The sequence below is a fragment of the Armigeres subalbatus genome, chromosome 1 (assembly GCF_024139115.2).
Source record: "Armigeres subalbatus isolate Guangzhou_Male chromosome 1, GZ_Asu_2, whole genome shotgun sequence".
Classification (NCBI taxonomy): Eukaryota; Metazoa; Arthropoda; class Insecta; order Diptera; family Culicidae; genus Armigeres; species Armigeres subalbatus.
Window position 1 is genome coordinate 20,653,304 of NC_085139.1, and position 24,981 is coordinate 20,678,284.

At 37.3% G+C, this 24,981-nt stretch overlaps 1 protein-coding gene across 1 annotated transcript in view; it reads right to left on the bottom strand.

Moving 5' to 3' along the window:
• LOC134222527 (transmembrane protein 132E) overlaps window positions 1-18,293 on the bottom strand; it is a 370,465-nt gene extending 352,172 nt beyond the window's left edge. The window contains exon 1 of the mRNA XM_062701682.1: window positions 16,704-18,293. Coding sequence (XP_062557666.1) covers window positions 16,704-16,737 — 34 coding nt within the window. The 5' untranslated portion in view covers window positions 16,738-18,293. The remainder of the gene's footprint in view (window positions 1-16,703) is intronic.
• Window positions 18,294-24,981: the final 6,688 nt, after the last annotated feature.

Here is a 24,981-nt window from a genome sequence, read left to right on the forward strand (position 1 = left end):
CAAGCGAATGAGAGTTTATAACGTAACAAACTTGGCAGCGGTTATCAACATTGCTCATTCGTATATTTTTGGGGAAAGTGATTTGGGACTGTGCCAATTGGATGCTTTTCCGCACTTTTTTCTCTCCGCCGTAACCATTGGGTACGGTGGAGCCGCTTGGTATGCCACAAATTGAGCAATAAATTCGACATGTTCAGGGTCTTGATTATCGCCGAACTTTGGCTTTATTGGGCACAGAATTTTTATGATTATTTGAAGGATGCGGTAAAACTGCTCTCGTGGGCATGTGTGGTGTGCCATTTGCCAGGTGATTATGATCCTTCCGCATGATACGGAAAATTGCTTGCTCACGTTGCCACGGGTTGCCTTCGCATAATGGGTAATAAATCCGATGATATGTTCTGCGGTGAAACAAGATGCGGGTACCTATATTAGGTTAATTATGTAATAGATAAATGAAGCAATATTACTGATTACCGCTTTGAAGTTAATTAGACCAAGTTCTTCAAATACTTTGTCGTGAAATTAATTTTCATTTTACTTGCACACCACAATCATGAAAGCATTCTGATGCTGAGTGCTCTCTAATTGGACCTATGGTCCTTTGCTGCCATTTATGCGAACGGGAAAAAATAGGAATCCCATTATAAACCCAAACCGGCGTAGTCGGAAGACGGAAACGAAAATCGCTTTATTAACTCTCAAATTAATGTCCATCGTCCTACGCGCCTCCCCAGCTGGGGGTTTCCGGACTAATGTCGGGATGGCTGCATGGTAACGGGTGGGTTAAACAACGGACGACATCGAGCTTAATAATCCTTTTTGCCAGCAGCCAGCAGCCCCGGAGAGACGGAGTAGATTGTGCGTTGTGCGACCGTGGTTGAGGATCCGTATCTAACGAGCTCCATCGGCTTCTTTGCAGTGGAAAAACCGTTTTCCGCAGTATCGCATCACAGCGGCATACTGCTATGCTCGTATTGCTGTCATTTTATGGCACTCGCTAGGATGTCTGTCTACTTTTTCCAACTCGTCTCGATAGGACCTTGCATGGATATCACGTGTGAAAGTTTTCAATAAACCTGCTTGTAGTCTTGTATATTAGACACGTTCATACTCCTGTCGTCGGGTTAGCAGTGGATATCACCTTTTTGAAACACCTCTAAGGTCAGCACTGTATTAGCTTACTAATTATAGAAATTATGCTCAGATTACATGTTGTGAATATTCAAGACGGAGCTAGTTGAACCTCATTATTGTTTGGGCATATAAGACTCAACATATTCCTCGATAATACATAGCGGATAGATCTCATTTCCACCTGCATAACATTTTAGGTAACTCTCTGCATTAATGCTGTTTTTTATTTTATTTTTCCCAATATCTAGGTATGTTGATCTTTGGCGGCTGGAAAACATATACAATAATTTATGTTGTCTCGTTGTTAAAAAGCATATCATCAATGGTCAAAATGCGAGAGTTCTGTTATTCAAATAATGGCCATGTCCTTGTGGTCTTCGGGAAGAGATAATTAGTATGAACCTTGTTTTTATTAGAGATCGATACCTCTGCTCCTCATCGACTGTCACAGGACACAATGATTACATGATATAATTCGATAACTCGAAAACCATCAGCACTAGAATTTTAACGTCTCTATTTTTGGTATAACATTCAACAATGAGCTATCAACCATCTTATGTAATCAAAAGATGCGCTATCCAAAGAGCGTTAAGCGATTTTAAGACAGTTTTTGCAAATATTTTGAAATGATAAAATTAGTAGTCAGAAACTATTTTCCTCAGGACCACCCTATCTAAATTCATAATTTTGCCATAAAACATTATCCATATGAGATAGAATTAATGCTTTTGGGTAAAAATGCTTAGAATTTAATTTTCTTCAACTTTGTAGAATAGTACGATCCCCTAATTCTAAAAATTGAAAAAATACATTTCACAAAATATGTCACAAAAAAGCCACCCTAATGGCAACTTACACCAAAAATAGATCTTGCCTTGAAGATAATTTCTTGCAAAGACGTCAAAACTCTCGCGTTGATGGTTTTCGAACTGTGTCGTGAGAATATGTGGTTAATGTGAAATTCGCCGCAGGATCAATTGTATTATCACCTTGACATACTGCGTTCCCTCCGTAAATCGATATCTCCCTAGCTCGATATTCTCTAAGTCGAAGTAACTGTCCAATGCATTTTCACCTCGCTAAATCGATGATGTCAAAAACAGTTTATATGATATACACGGTGTCGGGCTATTTGACCGAATATCGTAACGCCATTTAGCAAAATACCGTTTGGCGGACCGTGTCATGCGACCAAATGCCGTATAGTTAGAAAAAACTTAGATTGCGAGTAGTGAAAAGTGAGATTAGTAATGAGACGTGATTAGGTAGAATTACATGAAATGAAGTGCACAGCGAGAAGTGAGGAATGAGGCATTGCTCACATCTCATAAGAAATAAGACGTGAGAAATGAGAAGTAAATTGAGAAATGAGAAGTAAAAGTGAGAAGTGAAAAGTGAGAAATGAGAAGTGAAAATTAAGAAGTGAAGAGTTAGAAATAAGAACTGAGAAGAATTGAAAATAGAGAAGTGCGAATAGAAAAGTGAGCAGTGAGTAGTGAGAAGTAAGAGATGAAAAGTGAGAAATGAGAAATGAAAAGTGAATAGTAAGAAGTAAGCAGGTGAGAAGTGAGAAGTGAGATGGGAAAAGGGTGAAGTGATAAGTGAGTAGTGAAAAGTGAGAAGTGAGAAATGAGAAGTACTAAATAATAAGTGAGAAATAATTAATAAAAGGAAAGATGTGAGAAGTGGGAAGTGCGATGTACGAAGTGAGAAGTGAGAATTGAAAAGTGAGAAATGAAAAGTGAGAAGTAAGAAATCAGAAGAGATAAGTGAAAAGGGAGAAGTACAAAATGAGAAGTGACAAGTGAGATGTGAAAAATAAGAATTGAGAAATGGGCAGACACCATCTGACTTGTTACTGGGCACCAATGCTGATAAATTTCGTCTCATTCGCTTGAACACTGAATAAGAAAAATTAACATGTTTTTCAAAATAAAAAACAATTCTATTCTAGATTCTATTCTGGTAATTGAGAGCCGAGTCATTCAATTGAATTTAGATCTACGTAGGCTGCGTTCATATTCAGGTTAAAAAGTTCAATTGACATTGAGATTTCACGGCGCTGCTGCTGCGGCATCTCCACTACTCAGTACTATTTTCACTTCACTTAATAAAGAAATAAATGTTAACTATTCGCCAAATGGCGGTCAGCCAAATGACCTTTTCAGTCAAATGATTCTAAACCATATGTCTACATGCTAAGAAAAGTTTTTGAATTTTGGAAAAAATGTCTTCCCTATCTCGATACTTCTATAACTCGATGATCCCTTCAATATCGAGTAAGGGTGAGTTCAATATACATGTTTTTTTACTAAATAACCTAACCTTGGCTTTGAGCCTGTGCCGGGAATGAAACCCTGCCAGGAATACCATCCGTAATCTATTTGCATCGTTCCTTGATATTTTCGAGGCATAAGATTCTGTTCTCATTGACCTGCTTTTCAAAAAATTGCATGATCTTCATATTCCTATTGATATTACGAAATGCTTGACGTATTTGGTGTTTTCGGACATGGTTAAATAGGATCGCAGCAAGCCATGTACGCGAATGGCTGCTTTCAAATTTGCTACCACATTTGGCTCCACCTCACTACTCCGAATGCCATTACCCAGAAGGTCACTACCCCGACTGGGACAGTACCCCGAAAACCATTATCCCGCAAACATTTCAAATCTGTAGTATTCCATTATTAAGTAAGTATTCCATTATCAGTTTAACACATATATCGATATCTATTATCGATGATGCGCATAATGACAATCTTTGCAAAGAATGAAAAAAGAGAGTTACTTAGACAAATGCATTAAAAACGCTGTTACAGGTTGAATGAAGATTCCTTGTAGCAGCTTCTTTTACGTTCATCGCAAAGCTAGAAAAAAATCATACTTTTACAATCTTACATTTGGTCCTTCCCTGACTGTTCCCGTTTCTCCGAACTCAAGTGTTGCTACAATCGCGGTCTTTTCAGATGCCGTTATCAGTTACAAAGACGTAAGAATAGTCCTACGTCATCTTCAAAGGAAAGTTAAGTATAGCTCTTCTTCTCAAATATCACCTTGACTGGACTAGTTATTGAACACATGTCCGATGGCCCTCAAGGTTGCACCTGCCGATATGCAACGTAACTTTCAGTGCAATTAGTAGGGGAAGGTGGGTAGACTTGATCCCCGGGGAGACTTGATCACCCCCTGTTTTATCGAGGATTAAAGTAGTTTTATTCTAGCGTATTTTTTAGTATAGATCCTCTAGACAAATGACCTTTATGTGGTGAGTTATTTTTTGGATTGACAACCTTATTTATTCTGCAGGTCGGTTTGTATGTTTTGACCTTCCTAAAGATTTTTTGATTGGCCAAGCAAAATTTGAACAACTTTTCATAACAATGACCAAATGTTTTCGTTTTTTCACAGCACAAAGCTATAAATACCCTTAATGATCTGTACTGATGAAAATGTTAACATTCCATCAAAGTTCTAGGATATTTCGATTTGAAGTTATTGCCTCAATATGGGGACACTTGATCCCCCATTAGTCACCCATACAAAAATTTGGCGAAATAATTCAAAAAAATATAAATCTATTCTCAGGCTTCTAATTTTTTGTAGATTTGACAGATTTGATGAAGGGTTATCTGGAAAAAATATTCATTGCGTATATATCATAAAAAGGGGATCAAGTCTCCCCAAATTTTAAAATTAGATGTGCTGTCGAATTCAATAACAAAAATCGTTCACGTATACGCAGAGCAATTCGAAAATTCCATGTATTTTGAAGGAAAAATATTTAAAAAATCTGAGGGCACCTTTCTAATTTTATCAAAGCAAGTTCATGGAGAGGGATCAATTTCCCCCGAATATTTTAAAAGTCGATTTTTGACAGCACTCCAAAAAATCGATTGTGTATCAATAACAACAATAATTTAAGGACTGTCATAAATCAGTAAAGTTGAATACTATATTTCTTAGAGAGTCTGTGTGGAAATCGCGTATGTTTATTTATTTTTGGCTGTGCTACATCGGAAATCAGAAAAGGGGATCAAGTCTACCCAGTCTCCCCTAACGAATATCTAAATTAGGATATCATAATTAACTATCAGCGATCTAACCTAATTCACAAATCACAATCTAACAACTCTCACCTGTTACAATCTCATAATATCCCATGTATTATACGGTTTTCGCCTTCTTAATGACTTGAATTAGTCACTAGGAATATCGTGCACTTCATATGAAGTCTGAGTGCACTCCTCGTGTTATTAGTTGACGTTTTCCTATCTAACGTCGGTTCCATAGTGCATCGTTCAAATACTGTGTCCTCTAAGAACTAATCCGTAACGCATGAACCAAATCAACCGGAGTGAGCGCTTCGTTATCCGTGGATCTTTGCGGCATATAAGTGATTGTACGCGAGTAAATGAACCCTTCACATAGCTCCACATAGCACAGTTAGAAGGATTTCGCCGTTAAGTTTACGCCCGTCGTCTAGAGACCTAATCGCTTTCTTCACGCTCCTTACCATTGGCTCCCATACACTACCCCATATGCGTGGCAGAAGGTGCGTTGAATGGCTATTTTGTGCGTGCATCTGTAAACGTGCCTGCGCACTCTTTATCAATGTTGCCAATCTGCTCAGCTAATCCATTACTAGCACCAACAAAGTTTGTACCATTGTCTGAAAATATCTCGATAGGCGCGCTTTGTGTGCCTACAGTTTTAATTTTTCGTCTAACTAACTTTAATTGTCATTCTACCCCAGTATAACCTGGAAACATTTTAGAGAGCCTCTTTCAATTGAGCGCGGTATAAGGCACGTAAAGGAGATGATGCCCACTTTAAAGGAACGCGTTTGCCCATTGTAAGGCACACAGAGGAAGTAATGCCTTTTTCAAAGTAAGGTTTTTGCCCGATATAAGGCGAACAGAAATTATGCCTTTTTTAAGTCAACTTCACTTCCTGAAGATAAACTAGATCTCCCTCTCTCTTTCATAAACACACCCCCTTACTCACTCATTTCCATGGTCTCGCTGATTATTTCACACTCACCCACCCTTACTCACTCATCCACTTTTATTCACTCATTTACTCTGAATCACTCGCTCTTTCTTCCTCGCTCACTCACTTACTCACTCTTACTAACTCACTTAATCTTACTCATGCACTCCCTGTTACTCACTTACTCACTCTTACTAACTCACTTACTCTACCTAACTCATTTCCTCTTACCCACTCAAAAATGATGAAATATTTTAATTTAAAAGAAAATTCAAATCATTACAACTGCTAATTCATTTTTGCTTTGTGGAAAGTTCTTAATTGTTTATGAAAATTTAGCATTATTTGGGGAAATTTAATATTTATTTATTGCTCATACCTTGTTTTCTTTATTAGCAATTTCCCCTTTTTTTTGAGAAAAATTCTAATTCTTCAAGAAAATTTTATTTTGCTGCCGTCGAAAATACGTTGAAGAGTAAGATATTTAATTTATAAGCAAAATTTTTACAAGTCCAGATTAATAAGAAAATTTCTTTTGAGCTTTTAATGGAATGTCTTCACTTATCATAAGGCGAGTTTGTACAATTTCAATTAATTCATGCTTGGTAAGTAGTCCTTCACCAGGTTGAACAAGCTTTTTCTGCGTTGTCATTTTTCTCCCTTTCTTTTCTATTCTGGCGTTGAAGCTTATTTTTTGAAGTTCTCGTTCCAGGTTCCAGGACATACTATTTGGATATTTTAAGTATTCATTTCTCTTATTGTAGTTTATATATTTTGTTTTTATAGATGGAGATGGAAATACATCATTTATCTCGAATTTGACCAAATCTTTTAGAGTTAAAACATATGCTTCAACCTTTTCTGGTCCATTTGTTGTATATTCCCATAAAAAGGAAAAAAACTCATAAATGTTTTATTGATTTCAGCTGAAATCTATAAATTATACAAATCCGTTAAAGAAATTAAAAAAGTTTTCCTCGATAAGTTGAGGGTAGTTTTCAGTGCTCGAGAAGATGCCAACAATTTATTGAATTCCAAATTATTTTTTGATTCATACCGTTATTATGCTCCATGTGATTCATGTGAAATCAACTACCCGTAACGCTGGGTAGGCGCCTTTGCGTGGTGTGTTACGGTGTAAGATCTACCACGGTTACATTGTCAGCTACAGGCAAATCCTGACCCAACGAATACCTTCCCCAATATCCAACTCCGTGGTACTTATGAGGGTGTCGCTGAGTCGGGGGCCTCTCATTAAGTAGGTGCCACATCAACACTTCCTTCCCCTCCCAAGTTACGGTGAAGATGGGCGTGGCGCGTGCTTTTGTGATTTTTATCCTAGATTGAAATCAAGGACCACACCCACCTTGATTTCTGATAGCAATCTGAATAAGGATTTCAACAAAAAAACATGAGTATCACTAGTGTCCAATCTACGAAGTACACCGTAACTATGCTATGCTATGATATGCATGTGATTCATGTGAAATCAATGGAATCATTTATGATGAGTTTTTCAGATTGTTCAGATGTTATAAACCACGGTGCATTGTGATCAATGTATTATTTTTGAGCATACCTCTCTTTTTTTTCTAACAAAACGATATGTTCTAAATATGGTGACTGTTGATATCCATATTTCATCAAACTGTGAGAAACAATCAAATAGTTGCATTTATTGCAGAAATATTCATAACTCATTTAAAGATTGTCCTGTTTTCATGACCAACCAACAAAAACTAAATAAACATTGAAAAACAGAAATCGATTATCATATTCTGAAGTAATTAAATCTTCTGATAATTTTTCTTCTCCTAATAAATTTAAGCCCCTATTTGTAATGGAAGACGAGGGTTCAAAGGAAAGCAATAATAATTTTGTTTACAAACCTCCTAACAAAAGGAAAACAAATCATAGTTTCCCCAAAAGGCTTGTTCATAATCCTGATACTCAACCTTCGACTTCTTTTGAAAAAAGATTTTCCTCATACATATTATTTCTTCATCAAATGTTTCAAATTCTCAAAACAATATTCGTAATTACTCCAAAAATGAAAACAGTCAAACCAGTACAAATGTTCATATTAATAATAATAATGATGAAAATAATAATTATTCCGTTCTCAGTATTTTAGAAGATTTGATAGAGATTTTGGGTTTTAATGATTTTTGAAAACATATTATAAAGCAATGTCTTCCCTTATTGGCCTCTCTTCTCGAGAAATTCAATTCATTTTGGCCTCTCATTACCTCTTTATTTTCGTTGTAATGGCTTGTAATAAAAAAAAATTGATCATTCCAAATGAAATTGTCATAGTTTTTTTATTCCGAAAATTGATAAGCATAAAGCATAATAATAATATATACATGAATCAATGAATCTTGGTAGGTTCAGGCAAAATCTTTTTGTATCTTTTCATTTAATATTATTAGAAAAGATCGTGATACTCCATACGGACGAGTTTTAATTGGCATTCATAATAATATTGATCTCAAATATATAGATATTTCATTTAACTCACAAATTGAATATATTGCGATTTCAATAAATCAAACTTTTTATTGAGCAAACTTTTCTATTTCACACTTAAAAAATATTTTGAATAAAGTTCGTCTCCTTTTTACAAACTTGATGATTTGAATGCTCACAATCCTGCTTGGGTAGTGACAAAACTGATGGTTGAGGTTCATTGATTATGGATTTAATTGATGAGCTTAATTTGAATATCCTTAATGGTAGTGACCATTTACCTATAATTATATCAATTCATAATGCAACTCATGTAGAGGTTTCATAAAAGATTATTGTTTCTGATTTAACTGTGAATGTTGATTGCAATGAATTTTCTAATTTGGTATCTCATTAATTAACTAATTTCGATAATTCAGTTTCACCTATTCAAAATATAATATTTTTTTGAAGATATTAATTAAATCTTTACGGAAAAGCCAAACTAGAGAGATACGCTCTGATTCTCCTAAGGAAAAAAATCCTGACGCTTTGAAGAATAAATCAAATGCTTTTAAAAAATGTCATTAACTAGGATCTAGTGAACACTATTTTCTATATTGCAAAGCAGAAGCACTGTTTATTAGTATAACGAAATATAGGTGTTACCGCTGGGCATATACAGCGGGTCAGCTGTCCACGATGCCTCTGTCGTTGAATAGCAAAGCAGATGTGTAGATAGTCAAAAGATATCTGCACAGAAAAAATAAAGAACCTAAAAAACAAGTTTAAAGAGCTCAACTTTGAGTACGAAGTTCAAATTTTCAACTCAATACTAGGTAGTTTTCTCACTCCCTCTCATGAATCATATTATAAACAAAGAGAGCTGCATTGACCCAACGTTTGTTGTTCTGTGCAAGAAGCCAAATTTGAGTTGTTTACACAATAGCCTCGGGTGCGTTAAAATAACATAAATTTGAGTTGGTGAAACTTCATAGTGGGTGAAAATTCAACACGGGAGTGAAGGTAAAGTACTCACCGGTTTTTTACTTATTTTTGGCTTCTTCCACGCAAGGACGGATTTGAGTGAAAGGAACCATAAAGTGAGTTGTTTCGCGATTCCGTGTGTAGAGTCGAAACAAAGGCCAGTAAGCGTGGCTTAGCACTTTATTCTATATAGATGAAGAATCATCAGTAATACAGTTTGCGCTAAATTAAACCTAGACTGAATTTAATCAGATGAAATGTAAGCTATTTATTAGTTAGGTGGTTCAAGTGATACGAACGATGAATTTATAGATTTCATTTAGGTTATTGTTACAGAGTAATTAATGATACGGGAGTTATTGTGGTGTAGGGCAATTAGTATATAGTACACTGAATGTGTAAGTACATATGAACTTTGCTTTTTATTATTACTAATAAATATTATTCCGCAGTTTAAAGCTGCACAACATCAAGCTATGATAAACGTGTTGCTGAAAGCACTGTGTCCGATAAACTGTCCCATCGCCCCAACAATAGGAAAAGAAATTTGTGAAAAAAAATCATACAAAATATTGACAATGATACCTCCACGTTGTGGTCTGTGGCTCGTAATTTGAGAAATTGTAATTTTCCTTCTCAACCTAATTTAGAATATGCGGAAGATTGAATTGATCAATTTGCTTCTAAAACATGCCCTGATTTCGTTCCATCTTGTTTAGGTTATAGAAAAAAAAGGTGTATGTAGCGATGAAAACATCGCGTGACATCTCTCATTGAAAATGAGAAATTCCAGTACTGGTTAGAAATAATGTTGAAAAAATTGATTTTACATTATTAGTTACGAAAAATACTGCTCCTGGTATTGATAAAATAAAATTCATCATTCAAACTAATAGCACGAGACATTGATCACTTGCTACAAATATCTTAACCTGATATCCTCATGATATTTCAGTGCAAAATGTCACTTTGCTATCAAATCAGGAATTCATATTATTGAGTTATTTTCGTCTGCTCGGGTAGTTATATTGCGACAATAAATGTTATTTATTTCAATTTGCTGATGATAATTATTTATTTATTAGTGGTAGTTGTAGAGAAATCATGCGTCATGTTATGCAATTTTCGCATAAACATACTCTAATTAAAATCCAGCGGCCATTTATCACGAAATAGAACAAGTTTTGAATTTGAATTAAAAATATCTTTTGGAATTTGGTTTGATGAAAAGTTGACGCGGAATTTTCACATCAAATATATTCAAGAAATAGTTCGAAGGGAATAATTTTATTCGTACGATTACTGGAACTTGGTGGGGTCCCCATCCAACACTTTATAAAACAACTATTCGTTCAGTTATGGAATATTGTTGTTTTACTTTTGGAAATGCTGTTGTTAAAACACATTTTACCAAACTTGAGAGAATACAATTTCATTGTTTAAGAATTTGTTTAAAATTAGTGACTTCCACTTATACCAAAACAATAGAGATTTTGGCTGGTGTTATCCCTCTAAACATTCGTTTTAATCAACTCATGGGAAATTTCTGTTAAATTGTATTGCTTATAATCATCTAATAGTTTCTATATTAAATTCTTTACTTGAAATAAATTCCACTAGTAGTATTGTGAGTTTATTTTTTTATTATTCCGGTTAAAACATTTCACGCACTTAGTTTCATAGGGGCGTAACTGTATTGATCGATTTCTCTTAATCAATTTTATATTTTGTTAAAAACTCAATTGTTTCAAAAGCTACAACCGTGATTATTGGTTCTGGTGTAAGACACAATCATCCTTTATCACATCAAACCATTAAATCATCGACAAATTAGCACAAAAGAAAACATCGACGAAGAGAAATCGATCCATACTGTTACGCCCCTATGAAACTAAGTGCGAGATTTGCCTCAATTTCTTCTGTGTATTTTCATAATTTTAGCATAAATGTCCATTTTGGGAATGCACGAACGGGATTGGTTGTATCTGAAATTTTTACTAAGTTTGACAAGAATTGGTATTTTCAATAGTTTATCGTAAACAATCTTGAGTTTCAATTGAATTGACAAATTACTGGAGAGTTTCCGAGTTGATTGACATATAAATACACTCGATTCTCTTTTTACACGGGGCATGCGATCCGTGCGAAAAAAGTTTTCAGTTCAAAATTTGAAAACCACTGTAAAAAAAGTTTTATGATTTCTCGATAAATCATGCAAAATGGAGCAACTTTGCAAACATTTTGTATGAGATTTTTTACATGGCCGTGTTAAAAAAAATCCGCGTAAAAATAGAATCGGGTACAAAATCCATCGAGCATGAGCATGAGCATGATTGACCGCCCACGGTTGCTACTCCGTTATTGCCAGGTCAGCTGTAATTACACAGAGAACCAACAGATGAAGTTTGGGACTAACATCATCTTCAATGTGTAAGAACTGATGACCCAAAAATAAGCAATACCAGCGCCGGCCGTGTCCGAATGCAGGTCAATTGAGGAATGGGTAGGATAATGTTGACATGATTCTCGCTTTGATAGAAGCCGACGAGTCATCTGCACTTCCACGAGAAATCACTGGGATGTTGGATATATGGGGTAGGAAGTGTGGCAGGGTTCGTTTTGGTAAACGGTATGCCGTGTATAGCGTGTAGTTTGATCGAAAAAAAACTAATAATTTGAATTTAAGGCCGCACAAAGCAGAACAAAATTTCGGTGACCGGCTGATCGTTCTGCTTACCGCACAAAGCAAAACAAAGTTTCGATGACCGGCCGATCGTTCTGCTTCCCGAAGAAAACATGTCTGGACGCAATCTAAACTTTAACTTTCTAATTAATTTACTCACCCGCACTACGCAGAACAAAATTTCGGTAACCAGCCGATCGTTCTGCTTACCGCACAAAGCAGAACACAATTTGGATGACCGGCTGATCGTTCTGCTTAATGAAGAAAACATGGACGCGATCTACGATCTTTCTACGTCCTACAAAACACGAACAAACCTGCACTGTCTATTTCACTTTCTTATTCATTTACCCACCCGCACAACAGAACCGGACATTTCTCGCGTGATTTCCGAAAACGTCGCAAGTCCAAAAGAGAGGCTCTCTTTGTTCACTTTCTCTTTTGATTATTACAAAGCCATACTAACATTTACATTGGATTTTCCAGCACCGATCTGAAGAAAATAGCTTTGTCTAGTGTGCTGGGGTGAAAATATTGCAACAAATTTTAAACTAGCCTAGATATTAGCAAAAGAGAGCGTAATGAAAGAGAGTCTCTCATTCGGACCCACGACGCTCTCAAAAATCACGCGAGATTTAGATAATCGCGGGATCATTTTATGTCCAATACAAAGCACATAAAAACGGATTGTTTCATTTTCTTGTATTTTTTTCTAACCAGCACTCAGAATCTGACATTTCTCGCTTAACTTTTCAAAAGGTCCCAAGCAACATCTCTTCCATGAATCAATTCTAATAGCGCAATCAACAGAACAACATGAAAGCTATTGATTACAGTATTCAAATTAATTCACTAAAAAAATGCTACTTAGGTCCCTTTGAAAAGTTAGGCGAGACTCAGATAACCGTGCGTTTGTTCTGCATCCAACACGAAAAAGCTTGCACTCACATGTTACATCGAGGAAATTGAAAAAAAATAATAATAAAAGAGTTAGAGTGGAGATCAAGTGTGTCCAGTTTTTCCAATTATATGATGTGAATTATAAAAATATAACAGAAATGCACACGCAACAAGTACAAATTTTGAAAACACGTTTTTAATATTGAGCTTGAGAGCCATTTTGTTTTATATAAAAACATTTTAATTTAAGCAAGAAGTAGTGATTAATTTCAAATAACTATGCTTCTGAACTGGTGACAGAAATATAAAGTTTAGCTTTTCATCAGAGGTTGCAGAAAAATTAATAAGCCAAATGAACAAGACAGTTGATACAGAATCCAATTTCGGTGAAATTCCTGGGGGGTTCCGGGTCTACTATTAATTTATATTTCATTGACAATCTGATAGATGAAATATAAATTAAAAGGTGTTGCCTTTCTTTCACGTTGACCATAACATTGCATTAGTTTGCTGATATCTGACTAATTTTACAGATTGTATAACATCATAACTATTTGTACAATATTTAACTGATCTTCTGTTAATTCAAATTATATTTACTGTTTTATCTATAGATATTATGTCTTGAATATTTCTACCATTACCGATTTTTCATTCATTGTAAAAATACTAAACTACACACATTAAACAAATATATTTCAAAAATAAAACGAGCAAATCGCAGAACAACTATATATTGCTCACTAATATCAAAAACAAATTTAAATTGCGAAATTATTTTAAAATTTATTATTAAAAAATTATAGACAGTAAGAAACGAGCCAGCCGAGGGCTACACTGCCGCAATCTGAAAAAGCGACGCCAAATTACAACATACATGTTTTCCATTTTTCTGTTAAATAACTCGATGAGTACAACTTGATAACACCATTTTTTGCAAAATGGCACACACGTCACTTCTTCAGTCTACGGCAGTCTCTATAATGAAGACAATAATAATAATGATCATCGAAAGTACTCGGTCTGAAGGAGGCTTGGGCCTTCTAGAGAACTTGCAAAATTCATAGCAAAGTAATAACCAAAATTTCATCAAAAACATCTTTTTCAAAGTATTTAAATTTAAAAACTTGTATAGAATGAAAAGAAAAGCACGATGTCCTCATTCATTGGACAACTATGCGGTTACAGGCAGTATAGCTTTCTTGAAGAAGGTTAGTTAGGGAAAATACCTAATAAATTACAAATATTGAACTCTTCAAAAGTAGCCGAGTGAATACACGGAGGTTAAAAAAAATACCCAAATACTACATTTAAACATGCATTGCAGTTTATATTATTGGTCGATATCACAGGTTCTTCATAATCTGGACAATTGAAAATTGCCAAAAAATTATCACAGTACCCCATCTAAAAGCGATCTTGGCTAAAAAAATAGTACCATGGAAGCATTGTCGCGCTACATAAATGTGCATTTTAATCCCAACCACCTTGATTATAGCCCTAATATTCAGTAACTTGAGATTGACATAAAATTAAATGCCATATATACATTATTCTCAGTGACAATTAGATGATGGATCTTTGACATCAAGACAGTATCCATCACGTGATAAAGCTTGTAGTCTGAATAAGCAATTTTCATACACATAGATCTAGTAAATAACAAATAAAACAATACACATTATTCAAAGTAAAACTGTAAAAAAAACTGAAAAAAAATCCAACCACGACGAATATGGGAAACCTGGTTTGGCAGCTTTTGAAGCCTAAACTTTCCTTGTGAATTGAAAAACGATACAGGCGAATTTCAGAAAGGTTGTGCTTGGACATAATGCTAGTAATTAAACAACGTCTCCCAAAGCTGTCATTTCTCTACAAAAGATGGACGATTAGGTGTCGATCTACGTGCTTCATAGAAAGATCTACCATTTTTTTACCAAACCCTTAAAAACTCAATTTTAGATAATAAAACATGTAACTGGAAACGGCTCACCGCATATAATCTTGAAATAATAATCTCCAACCTTCCGGGAGTAATTTTCTCTAGTGCATTGCCCTTTCGTAAGCAGCTTTCTACTTCTCCATTTGGTATCGGAAGACGTGCCGTGTGCTCAGCTGCTCTCCGCACTTTTCATCTGCTTCCACAAATTTCACGTTAACATTTTTTGAAAATGTAAAAAAAAATAAAATCAGAATCGGGTACAAAATCCATCGAAAGATAAAGGCGCTATGAATTTTCAAAATCTGACATGATTTCGTGATGGTTCTCTATTTTAGATTCTGATTTGGTACCCAGTGCTTTCGGGTAAGACGGTGTTCAACGTCATAATCTGAATCCAATATATGATATAAGTTGATCAAGTCAAAATATTATATTTAAAATCCGAGGGGGGAAGACATATTTGTTTTTTTTTAATATTTGTATCGGCCTAATGATTTTTGAAAACAAATGAAGAGATTTTGTGCCTTTTTTAAAATAATTTATAAGGAATTCACTCAAAGGGATTTTTCTCTGTTCTAAAATGTTTATTAAAATAAATAAATGAGTTCCATTTAATTTCACCACTCGATTGTCCACAAGTCAAGTCAAGTACAAGACACTGAAGACGTCCTTACTGTTTAGGTCGAGATACGTATCTGTCAAAGGTACAATCAAGTGGAGGAATTAAATGGAATTGTACAAACTCGTCTTAGGTGTCGAGGTGAGGAGAATTTAACGTGAAAGATTCCTGAAATCGAATTAAAATCATTTATCCGTATTGTTGTTTACGTTCAAAATTACTTTCGAAGGAAAGTTGATGCATTTTGTGTTATACGCTAGAATAGTTTAATGGGGAATCGATTTGAACTAATCGGTGCATATATAAAATGCGACGATGATCATAGAAAATATCTGTGAGACAAACAATTAATTTTGATTGACAGAAATAGTCAATTCCATCACTATCGATTATTCTTACAACTTGCGTAGCTACACTATAATATATTTCTAATGGAGCAAACGAATGTCCCATTAATTTGTTATTAGATGAGTTAAGCAGCTTCGATAAATCACAATGTGGTTAGAAATCGATTAGAGAAATGAATAATTCATATGAATAAAAGACTAGACAGATCAATCACTGTCAAACATGGGAAAATCTTTACTAAAGTTCATAGTTCAAAGGGATAATGAATCTGTCGGTAAAGTTCCCCTGCAAGTATATTTGTAGAGATCAATTCAGCAATGTAACATGTACGCACAACACACAATCAGGCCGTACTCCCTTTAACTGCCATTTGTATTGCATAATGAAACCACTATGTTTATGTGTACACATAGAAATAGTTCCGTACGTTCCATCACTCTCGCATTCGCACCAGCCAGCATGGGAGCCATATCCAATGCTCAAAATGCATGTCCATACATACACTGAGCACCTATGCTGTCAGGAACGAGCGGTGGTCCGATGCGAACAGGTCCCACCCGTCCAGCACTGATGCTGGTAATACCAATCCCATATCCCTAATCCATGTGACTAAAACTTTTAGCAAAACTTTTTAGAATATTTACCGATAATTAGCAGCAACGTAATCCGGAAATCCATGTTTTGCTCCCAATTTGGTGTACCTTCTCGCGCTCGCTAGCAGATCTCGTGTCAGTTATGCTCTTTCTCTCCGGCCGCTTCACCACTAGGCTCGGGATGGTATCTGTGTCCTGCCTTCTTGCTTCTTGCGTTTTCAGATAGTGCTGTCAGCTAGCAGCTTCTACAATGCCAATCGTCCGGAGGCAGGATGGTTGGGAAAAAAATAAGTCAGAAGGCGAATGGCGTGTCGACGACGGCCAGGATCGAATGGGAACACCCCTCGCAGGAAAAGAAGTTACAGGCTCCTGCTCTCCTTGGGTAGAAATGTATTTTTGATGAGAAGCGAATTGTTTTTATCGATTTTTTTTGCTGGCTGGTTTCTTCGTTTCTCAGTTGACTCTCGCTCTCGATTTGCTTTCACGTTTTTTTTTCGATCACTGTAACACTCGAACTGCACACCGAACCGGAGCCAGATTCGCTGTAAATTTTTTCTAGATATTTTTTCCACGGTAATGCAATCAATATTTTTTCGAATGGGTTAGTTATTCTAAAACATCAATGGGAATGATGTTCCCGATTTTGCACTTAGGAACCCATCCTGTTTTTGCTGGCTAAGAGTGTGAAAGCCCAACCCATCTACCCAAGACTTTCGTCGTGCTATGATTTCAAAATTAGAAGTTTGGTCGCGTCTCCACGGTGGAATCCCACCCACTGACGCCTTCTAGACTCGTCTGCTAACTCGTTCTTCTCACACTCAATTTTCCACCGAGTTAGCTGCCTGGCTGATGGCCACATTCCTATCAATAAATAGTAGTACCATTCTTCTGGCTTTCAGCATATTTATGCTGCTGCAGTCGCTACTTCTTCTAATATAAACACACGCGACGGAGCACGATACGGCATGGAGCCTCACACCTTCTCTTCAAACTCCTTGGAGGAGCCAGGCATTCATAGTAGCCTGCCCTGCCTGATACACTACACAATTCTTCACCGCTGGCACCTTTCTTCCTGCGCCTGCTTTGCACACCACCGCTGCTGCTTTCAAAGCTTGCTTCGCCTTCTCGCCACCAAACTGGAAATTATTTCACTCTCTTCCAAACATCTGAATCTTTAATCACTTAATTCACGAGGGCAGAGCTCGTTTTTTGTGCTTTATATGTTGCCCTCATGGCCCAACCGCACACCACCCCCGCCAAACAGCCCGATTTTACAACTATGAAGCCTCAAGAACCGTTATCCTTGGACTGCCTTATTCACTTCTAATCCTAGAGATAACACACCTCTATTTTCTTCATGGTTCGAACATTTTCTCGAACGGCTCAGGATGTCACTGTGGCAAGCACAATCCTTGTACTACTTCTTCTATACTCTGCCCGATTCGAAGGAATCGTGGCACTCGTAGGGTGGTATGTTATTATGCTCACCACCCTTCTTCCCACCCACTCTGCAAGGCTTTCCGCAGTGCTCGGGCTGACAGCCCTCCTCCTCCTGCACCGCTATGTATGTACCACAGCTATATCTGAGGATATGTAACGCACGCGGGCCGCAAAACTGCAGCACGTTCACTAGCGACGACGTTCCCAACTCGACTGAGAACGGGAATTTCTTCGCTGCTGCTGCTGCTGCTGCTCTCTCACGACCACGGTCGATGGGCGACGGACAGACGGACTGCAAAACATCATCATCACCCACCGCCACCACGACATGACGATGTTCCGTGCGCTGTGTTGGCGGCTGACAGCATTTCGCTTGCCTGCATACATCGGCGTGACTGCGATAGTGCCAGAGAGCGAGAACATTGAGAGCTAGCATTAGCGTACGTGCTTATTGCTTATGCGTATACAACATACATATGTAGATGCTGAAACGGGATCCTTACTCGCGGGTCGCGACTCTCAGTTCGCGACTTCTCAATCGATGATGCCTTCAATGGGAGTGTGGTCGTGATGTGGTCCCTCTAAAGTGGCAGAGCATGGACTTTTCGTTGTCCGTGTTATGTTGGATGCATCTTAGGTTATGCTGCTCACGGAGGGTTTGCTGTAGTGCTGATGTTGAGAAATTGGCGTCGCTCCGTCGAAGCCAACTTCAAAATGTAGTCACAAAAACATGAATGAAGTGCATGGTTGCAGATAGAGATAGAAGCAAACAATTTTGCGTTAGCAAAGTATCATCCTCAACTGGGAACAGTTAAGTCGATTTAACACATTTTGTTGCGATCTGTTGTGCTCGCTTCGAAAATCATGGATTTTTATTCTTTGAAACACAAATTGCCAATATTCGCATTTCCAGTAGAAACTGAATTTTGTATAAAAATCTCAAGATTTTGTAATTTTTTTAAATGATATTTCAAACAAAATCTTGAAGACATCAAAGTAATTTCCAATGAAAAGTTCATCTGAATTGCTGCTAATAATTCTCAAGCATTTGAACAAAAAAAAACTAAGTTACCCTGAATATCAACGAGAACTACTTTTGAGTTCCCACGAGCATTTTTTAATCATTTTTACGTGAAATTCTTTTGAATTTTATTGTGTTGTCCAGGTACTAAGCACCGTTCTCGAAAACTCGCCGCCACTATAGCTCATACCGCCTTCTCCTTCTTCTTCAATGGCTCTATACATTCAAACTGGAACAAGGCCTGCTTTTCAGCTTAGCATTTAGGATGTCCTCAATTATTAATTGAAAGCTTTTCTATGCCCGTCATTGCATGAGTAGGTATCTTGTGTAGCAAGTACAATGGATGCAATATACCCGGGGAGTCGACAAAACTTCCCACCCAAAAACATCCTAGACCGGACCGAGAATCGACCTCGCCATTTCCGGATTGGCTATCCTACGTCATTGCTCGCAAGGCTTCTGGAGACCCCGTACATTAAGCAGAGCAAAATTTTCAATGTGTAGCTGACAGTAACCTTATATGTGAAGCCTTCAACGACCATTTTTCAACGGTTGGCTCAAATTTAGCAGAAAATATTACCTCATCATGTTCAAACCCTGGAAGGCATATTGAACCGGTTTCGAATACTATTTTTTTACAACCCGCATCAGCAAATGAGGTTGTTTCGATAATACATCAATTGAAAAATAATAAAAGTCCTGGTCCTGATTATATCCCAGTAAAGGCAATCAAGAATAATGCAATATCCGTTTCCCGAATTCTGTCTGATATATTTAATCTTTTGATCCAAACGGGTGTTTATCCAGATTGCTTAAAAGTTGCCAAAGTAATTCCTGTTTTTAAGTCAGAGGATCCCCAGAATACAGACAACTATCGACCTATCTCGACTTTCTCTGTTTTTACTAAAATTCTCGAAAAGTTATTAATAACTCGTATTGTTAACTTTCTAGATCGTTACATTATACTTTACAACATGCAATATGGATTTCGAAATGGAAGCAGTACAACAATAGCAATAACTGAACTCGTTGATAAAGTACAGATTCAAAAAAATATGTAGGAGCGTTATTTTTAGACTTGAAAAAAGCCTTCGATACCATAAACCATAACATTTTACTACGTAAGCTAGAATGCTATGGAATAATAGGTGTGGCAAATAACATAATTCGGAGTTACTTAGTAAACAGAACTCAATACGTGTCATATGATGGGGAGATAAGTTGTCGTAAAAGAATCACCAATCACCACTGGTGTTCCACAGGGAAGCAATATTGGACCCCTGCTATTTCTTGTATATATAAATGGGAGAGCCTTCACTCCGCTACCAATGACAACGGCCTACGGCTAGTAAATTTTGCTGCTGCCAGAGGGATGGCCATCAGTAGCACCTACTTTGCACGAAAGAACATCCGAAAGCACACCTGGAGACACCCAAATGGTGAAACTTGCAACCAGATGGTGGATGGGCGCCATTTCTCGGATGTTATCGATGTGCGGACATTCAGAGGTCCGAACATTGACTCTGATCACTACCTTGTTTGTCAGTAAAATTCGATCACGGTTGTCAACTGTATCGAACGAAAGATCACAGCGAACGATGCGTTACAATATCCAGCGATTGTCGGCGGAAGGAGTATCGGCTGATTACCGCCAGAAGCTCGACGAACGGATAAGTGCAATCAACGTTAGCGACAACATCAACGATCTATGGGAGTCGATCCATGGAGCGGTGAGCACAACAACACGAGAAGTGGTAGGCACTGCACAGAGGCGACCCAGGACGGGTTGGTTCGATGTGGAGTGTCAGAGAGTGACAGACGAGAAGAACGTTGCCAGAAGCCGGATGTTGGTGTCGGGTACCCGATCGAATAGAGATCGGTACAAGGAAGCAAGAGCAGCCGAAAAACGAACCCACCGCAGGAAGAAAAAAGAGTACGAAGAACAAGTTATTAGTGAGGAAAAAATGGAGCAGAACGATATGCGGAGGTTTTATGAGTCTGTCAATGGCGTGCGGAGAAAGACAGCGCCATCTCCCGTCATGTGCAACGACCAACAAGGGAATTTGCTGACAGATAAAACTGAAGTGGCTGCAAGGTGGAAGCAACACTTCGAGACTTTGTTGAATGGAGGAAGTGACAGTGCATCGGTGAACAGAATAAATATTAGCGACGATGGACAAGCTGTGGAGTCACCTACACTAGATGAGGTTAGAGCTGTCAAAGAGCTGAAAAACAATAAGGCTGCGGGGAAGGACCAGCTCCCGGCTGAACTTCTCAAACATGGCAGTGAGCAGCTTTATGAAGTTCTGCACCATATTATGTCGAAAATATGGGAAGACGAGGAAATTCCTGCTAGCTGGTTGGACCGCCTCATTTGCCCTCTCTTTAAGAAAGGGCACAGACTGGAGTGCGCCAATTACCGAGGAATAACCCTCCTTAATTCGGCGTACAAAATTATGTCCCGTATTCTGTTCAACAGATTGAGACCGCTTGAAGAGTCCTTCGTCGGCGAATACCAAGCAGGTTTTCGTGAGGGCCGATCAACGACGGATCAAATGTTTACCCTGAGACAAATCCTTGATAAATTCCGGGAGTACAACTTGCAGACACATCATCTGTTTATTGATTTCAAGGCGGCGTACGATTCAGTGAAACGGAATGAATTATGGCAAATTATGCTTGAACATGGTTTTCCGGCGAAACTGATACGGCTGATTCGTATAACGTTGGACGGATCGAAATCAAGTGTAAGGGTTGCGGATGAAATATCGACGTCATTTGTTACCTTAGATGGATTAAAGCAGGGTGATGCACTCTCGAACCTACTGTTCAATATAGCGCTCGAGGGAGCGATTAGGAGAGCTGGTGTGCAAAGAAGCGATACCATTATCACAAAATCGCATATGCTCCTGGGATTTGCGGACGATATCGATATTATCGGAATTGATCGCCGTGCCGTGGAAGAGACTTTTGCGCCTTTTAAGAGGGAGACAGCGAGGATTGGACTCACGATCAATACCAGCAAAACGAAGTACATGGTCGCTGGCAATCAACGTGGGTTCATTAGTGGTGGTGGTAGCGAAATAGTGCTATGAAATGGTGAAAAATTTGAAGTGGTAGAAGAATTTGTGTATCTTGGAACATTAGTGACGTGCGATAATGATGTTACCCGCGAGGTGAAAAGGCGTATTGCAGCTGCAAATAGGGCTTACTACGGACTTCGTAACCAGCTTAAGTCCCGTAGTCTGCAAACGAAAACAAAACTCGCGCTGTATACTACTCTGATTCTTCCGGTGGCTTTATACGGCCATGAGACATGGACGATAAAGGAGGCTGATCGGAGAGCTCTCGAAGTGTTTGAGCGTAAGGTGCTGCGGACAATACTCGGCGGTAAACAGGAGAACGGTATCTGGCGGCGTCGCATCAATAACGAATTGTACCAGGTGTATAAAGGGCTGGATATTATTAAGCTTACACAACACGGCAGACTACGGTGGGCTGGTCACGTTGTTCGTATGCCGGAAGAACGTCAAGCGAAGATAATATTTAGTAGAGAACCCGGAAGAGGCCGCAGGCTTCGTGGAAGGCCGCGTACACGATGGCTTTTTGCAGTTGAAGAGGACCTGAGGGCGCTCAATGTTCAGGGCGACTGGAAGCGATTGGCCCAGGATCGAGTCCAGTGGAGAAGGATACTCCATTCGGCGTAGGTTCATCGAAGAGCTGTAACCCATCAAGTATCAAGTAAGTATAAATGATATAACGAAAATTGGACTTATTGGCACTCCCAGGCTGTTTGCAGACGATACTGCTTTATTCTATCCTAATGTTGATCCAAGATCAGTTATTTCAAATATGAGTTAGTTAGTTAGTTAGTTAGTTAAAAAAAATGCTGGAAAAGTTTCGTCCATGTGCGGAGTCTTAAAACGTATTAGTAGTTTCGTGCCGCGAAAAGTTATGCTTTTGTTCTATTTCGCTCATATTCATTCTCATTTGAATTACTTGATAATAGTCTGGGGTAGAGCCTGTAAATCCAAACATAAAAACTACAAACACTACAAAATCGTTGTATTAAGATAATTTTTCATCTACCTCTGTTGTATCCAACCATAGGGCTATACACTGATTTTCCACACAAAATACTGCCTTTACAAGGTATGTGTGAGGAGCAAACATTACTAATGGTTCATAATATATTACATAACCCAATCGGAATTCATAATATAACTATAGAGGTTGTACCCCAAATACGTAACACAAGACAGAGTAATCATTTAGCTATGTCTCGTGCACATACAAGTTTTGGTCAGAAACGGTTTACTTTCGCAGGTCCTGCCAAGTATAATAATTTACCCAGAGATATACAATTGATAACCAATCGTTTATCGTTCAAAGCCAACATAAAACGTCTCATAAGAACTAACTTACCTCAATTATTAATATAAACTCTTCATTTCCTCATTGTTATCTCTTTATTAACAGTCCGTCACCAACATTTACATATATATTTATTCGTAATTCTTACTTTAAGTATAGTATCTTGTTTAATTGTTTTTCATTTGTGCTTCTTTAAAGGGATGCTTACTAGAGGCATGATTTTTTGTATAAGTAGTAATTATTCTCTCATTTGTAGATTTGTATTTTAATTTAAATTATTCTCAGCCAATATTGAATTAGTGTAGTTTTTTTTTTATTTTGTTGCCGCGTTTTGTTTTATGGCTGAGAATTGAGTGTCCATTACCAGGAGGCTCATCCAGAGCCTTTTGGTGTAGGGGAGAGCGGAGGGTCACTCAAAAAAATAATAATAATAACGGCCATGAAAACTAGTAAAACTTTTGCGCCGTCTTAGAGTCCCGTTCAAAATATATTGTCCCACCAAACAACTGCACGAAAGACCTTTTTGGGGTGTTACAAATGATGCAAATAATTTGTTAATATCTTTCAAGCTTTTTTTTATGTCTTTTTATTTCAGCCTAAGGCAGGCTTGTCTCGCAACTTTTAAGTTATTTCGTGGAAAATTATGTTCCTGAACGTTGACCTACTTTATACACGCAGAAAAAACTATTTTATAAACAATAATATCTCACATAAATTTAAAAAGAATTTCACATTGTTTTGGCGGTAATAAGAATTATTGTTGTTTTAACAATCCATTATTGTTGTTTTCAAAAGAGCTTGGTAAGCTTGAACTTCAATAAGCTTTTTTGAAAGCTTCGATAGATAAAACAGTATTGTTGTTTCAATAAGAGATCTGTTTATTTTAAACGTCACCGTTTTTTAAATTGAATGTATTTTCTTTTTGTTTTATTTTAAAAAATATTAATAATTATGTTTGTACCAATGTATATTTAAATGAAAATGTTTATTCCAAATCTCGTTTTATATTTATTTATAATGTCCACAACATTTTTCCACATATTAACTTCCAATTTCCGCCTCAGCGCCATGGGGGAACTGCCGGGCTGAAATGAAATATATTTTTATGTATTTAAAATATGAAACATAATTCTAATAATACGTATGCCTAATTTTGTAAATATTTCACTTACCTGTTTGGTGCATATTGGAAGAAATCCTCTTGTAAGCCGCTATGGATGTATTTAATGTATGGTCTTATTTATTCTGCCACTGAGAAACTTCTTCGGATCTTCAGATTGCTGAAATATAGTGAAAAGCAATAAACAGATTAAAGCTGATTTTCTTGCAATGACTAAAATATGGAAAACGTACCTTTGATATACGGCAAATCTCATTTGCAATCGGTAGAGAATTTTCGAAAATTCAGTGAGAAGATTTGTAAATGTGACATTTTACAATTGTTTACACTTACTAAAATCAAGCCGACCATTTCATAATGCCTATTTTTTAAAT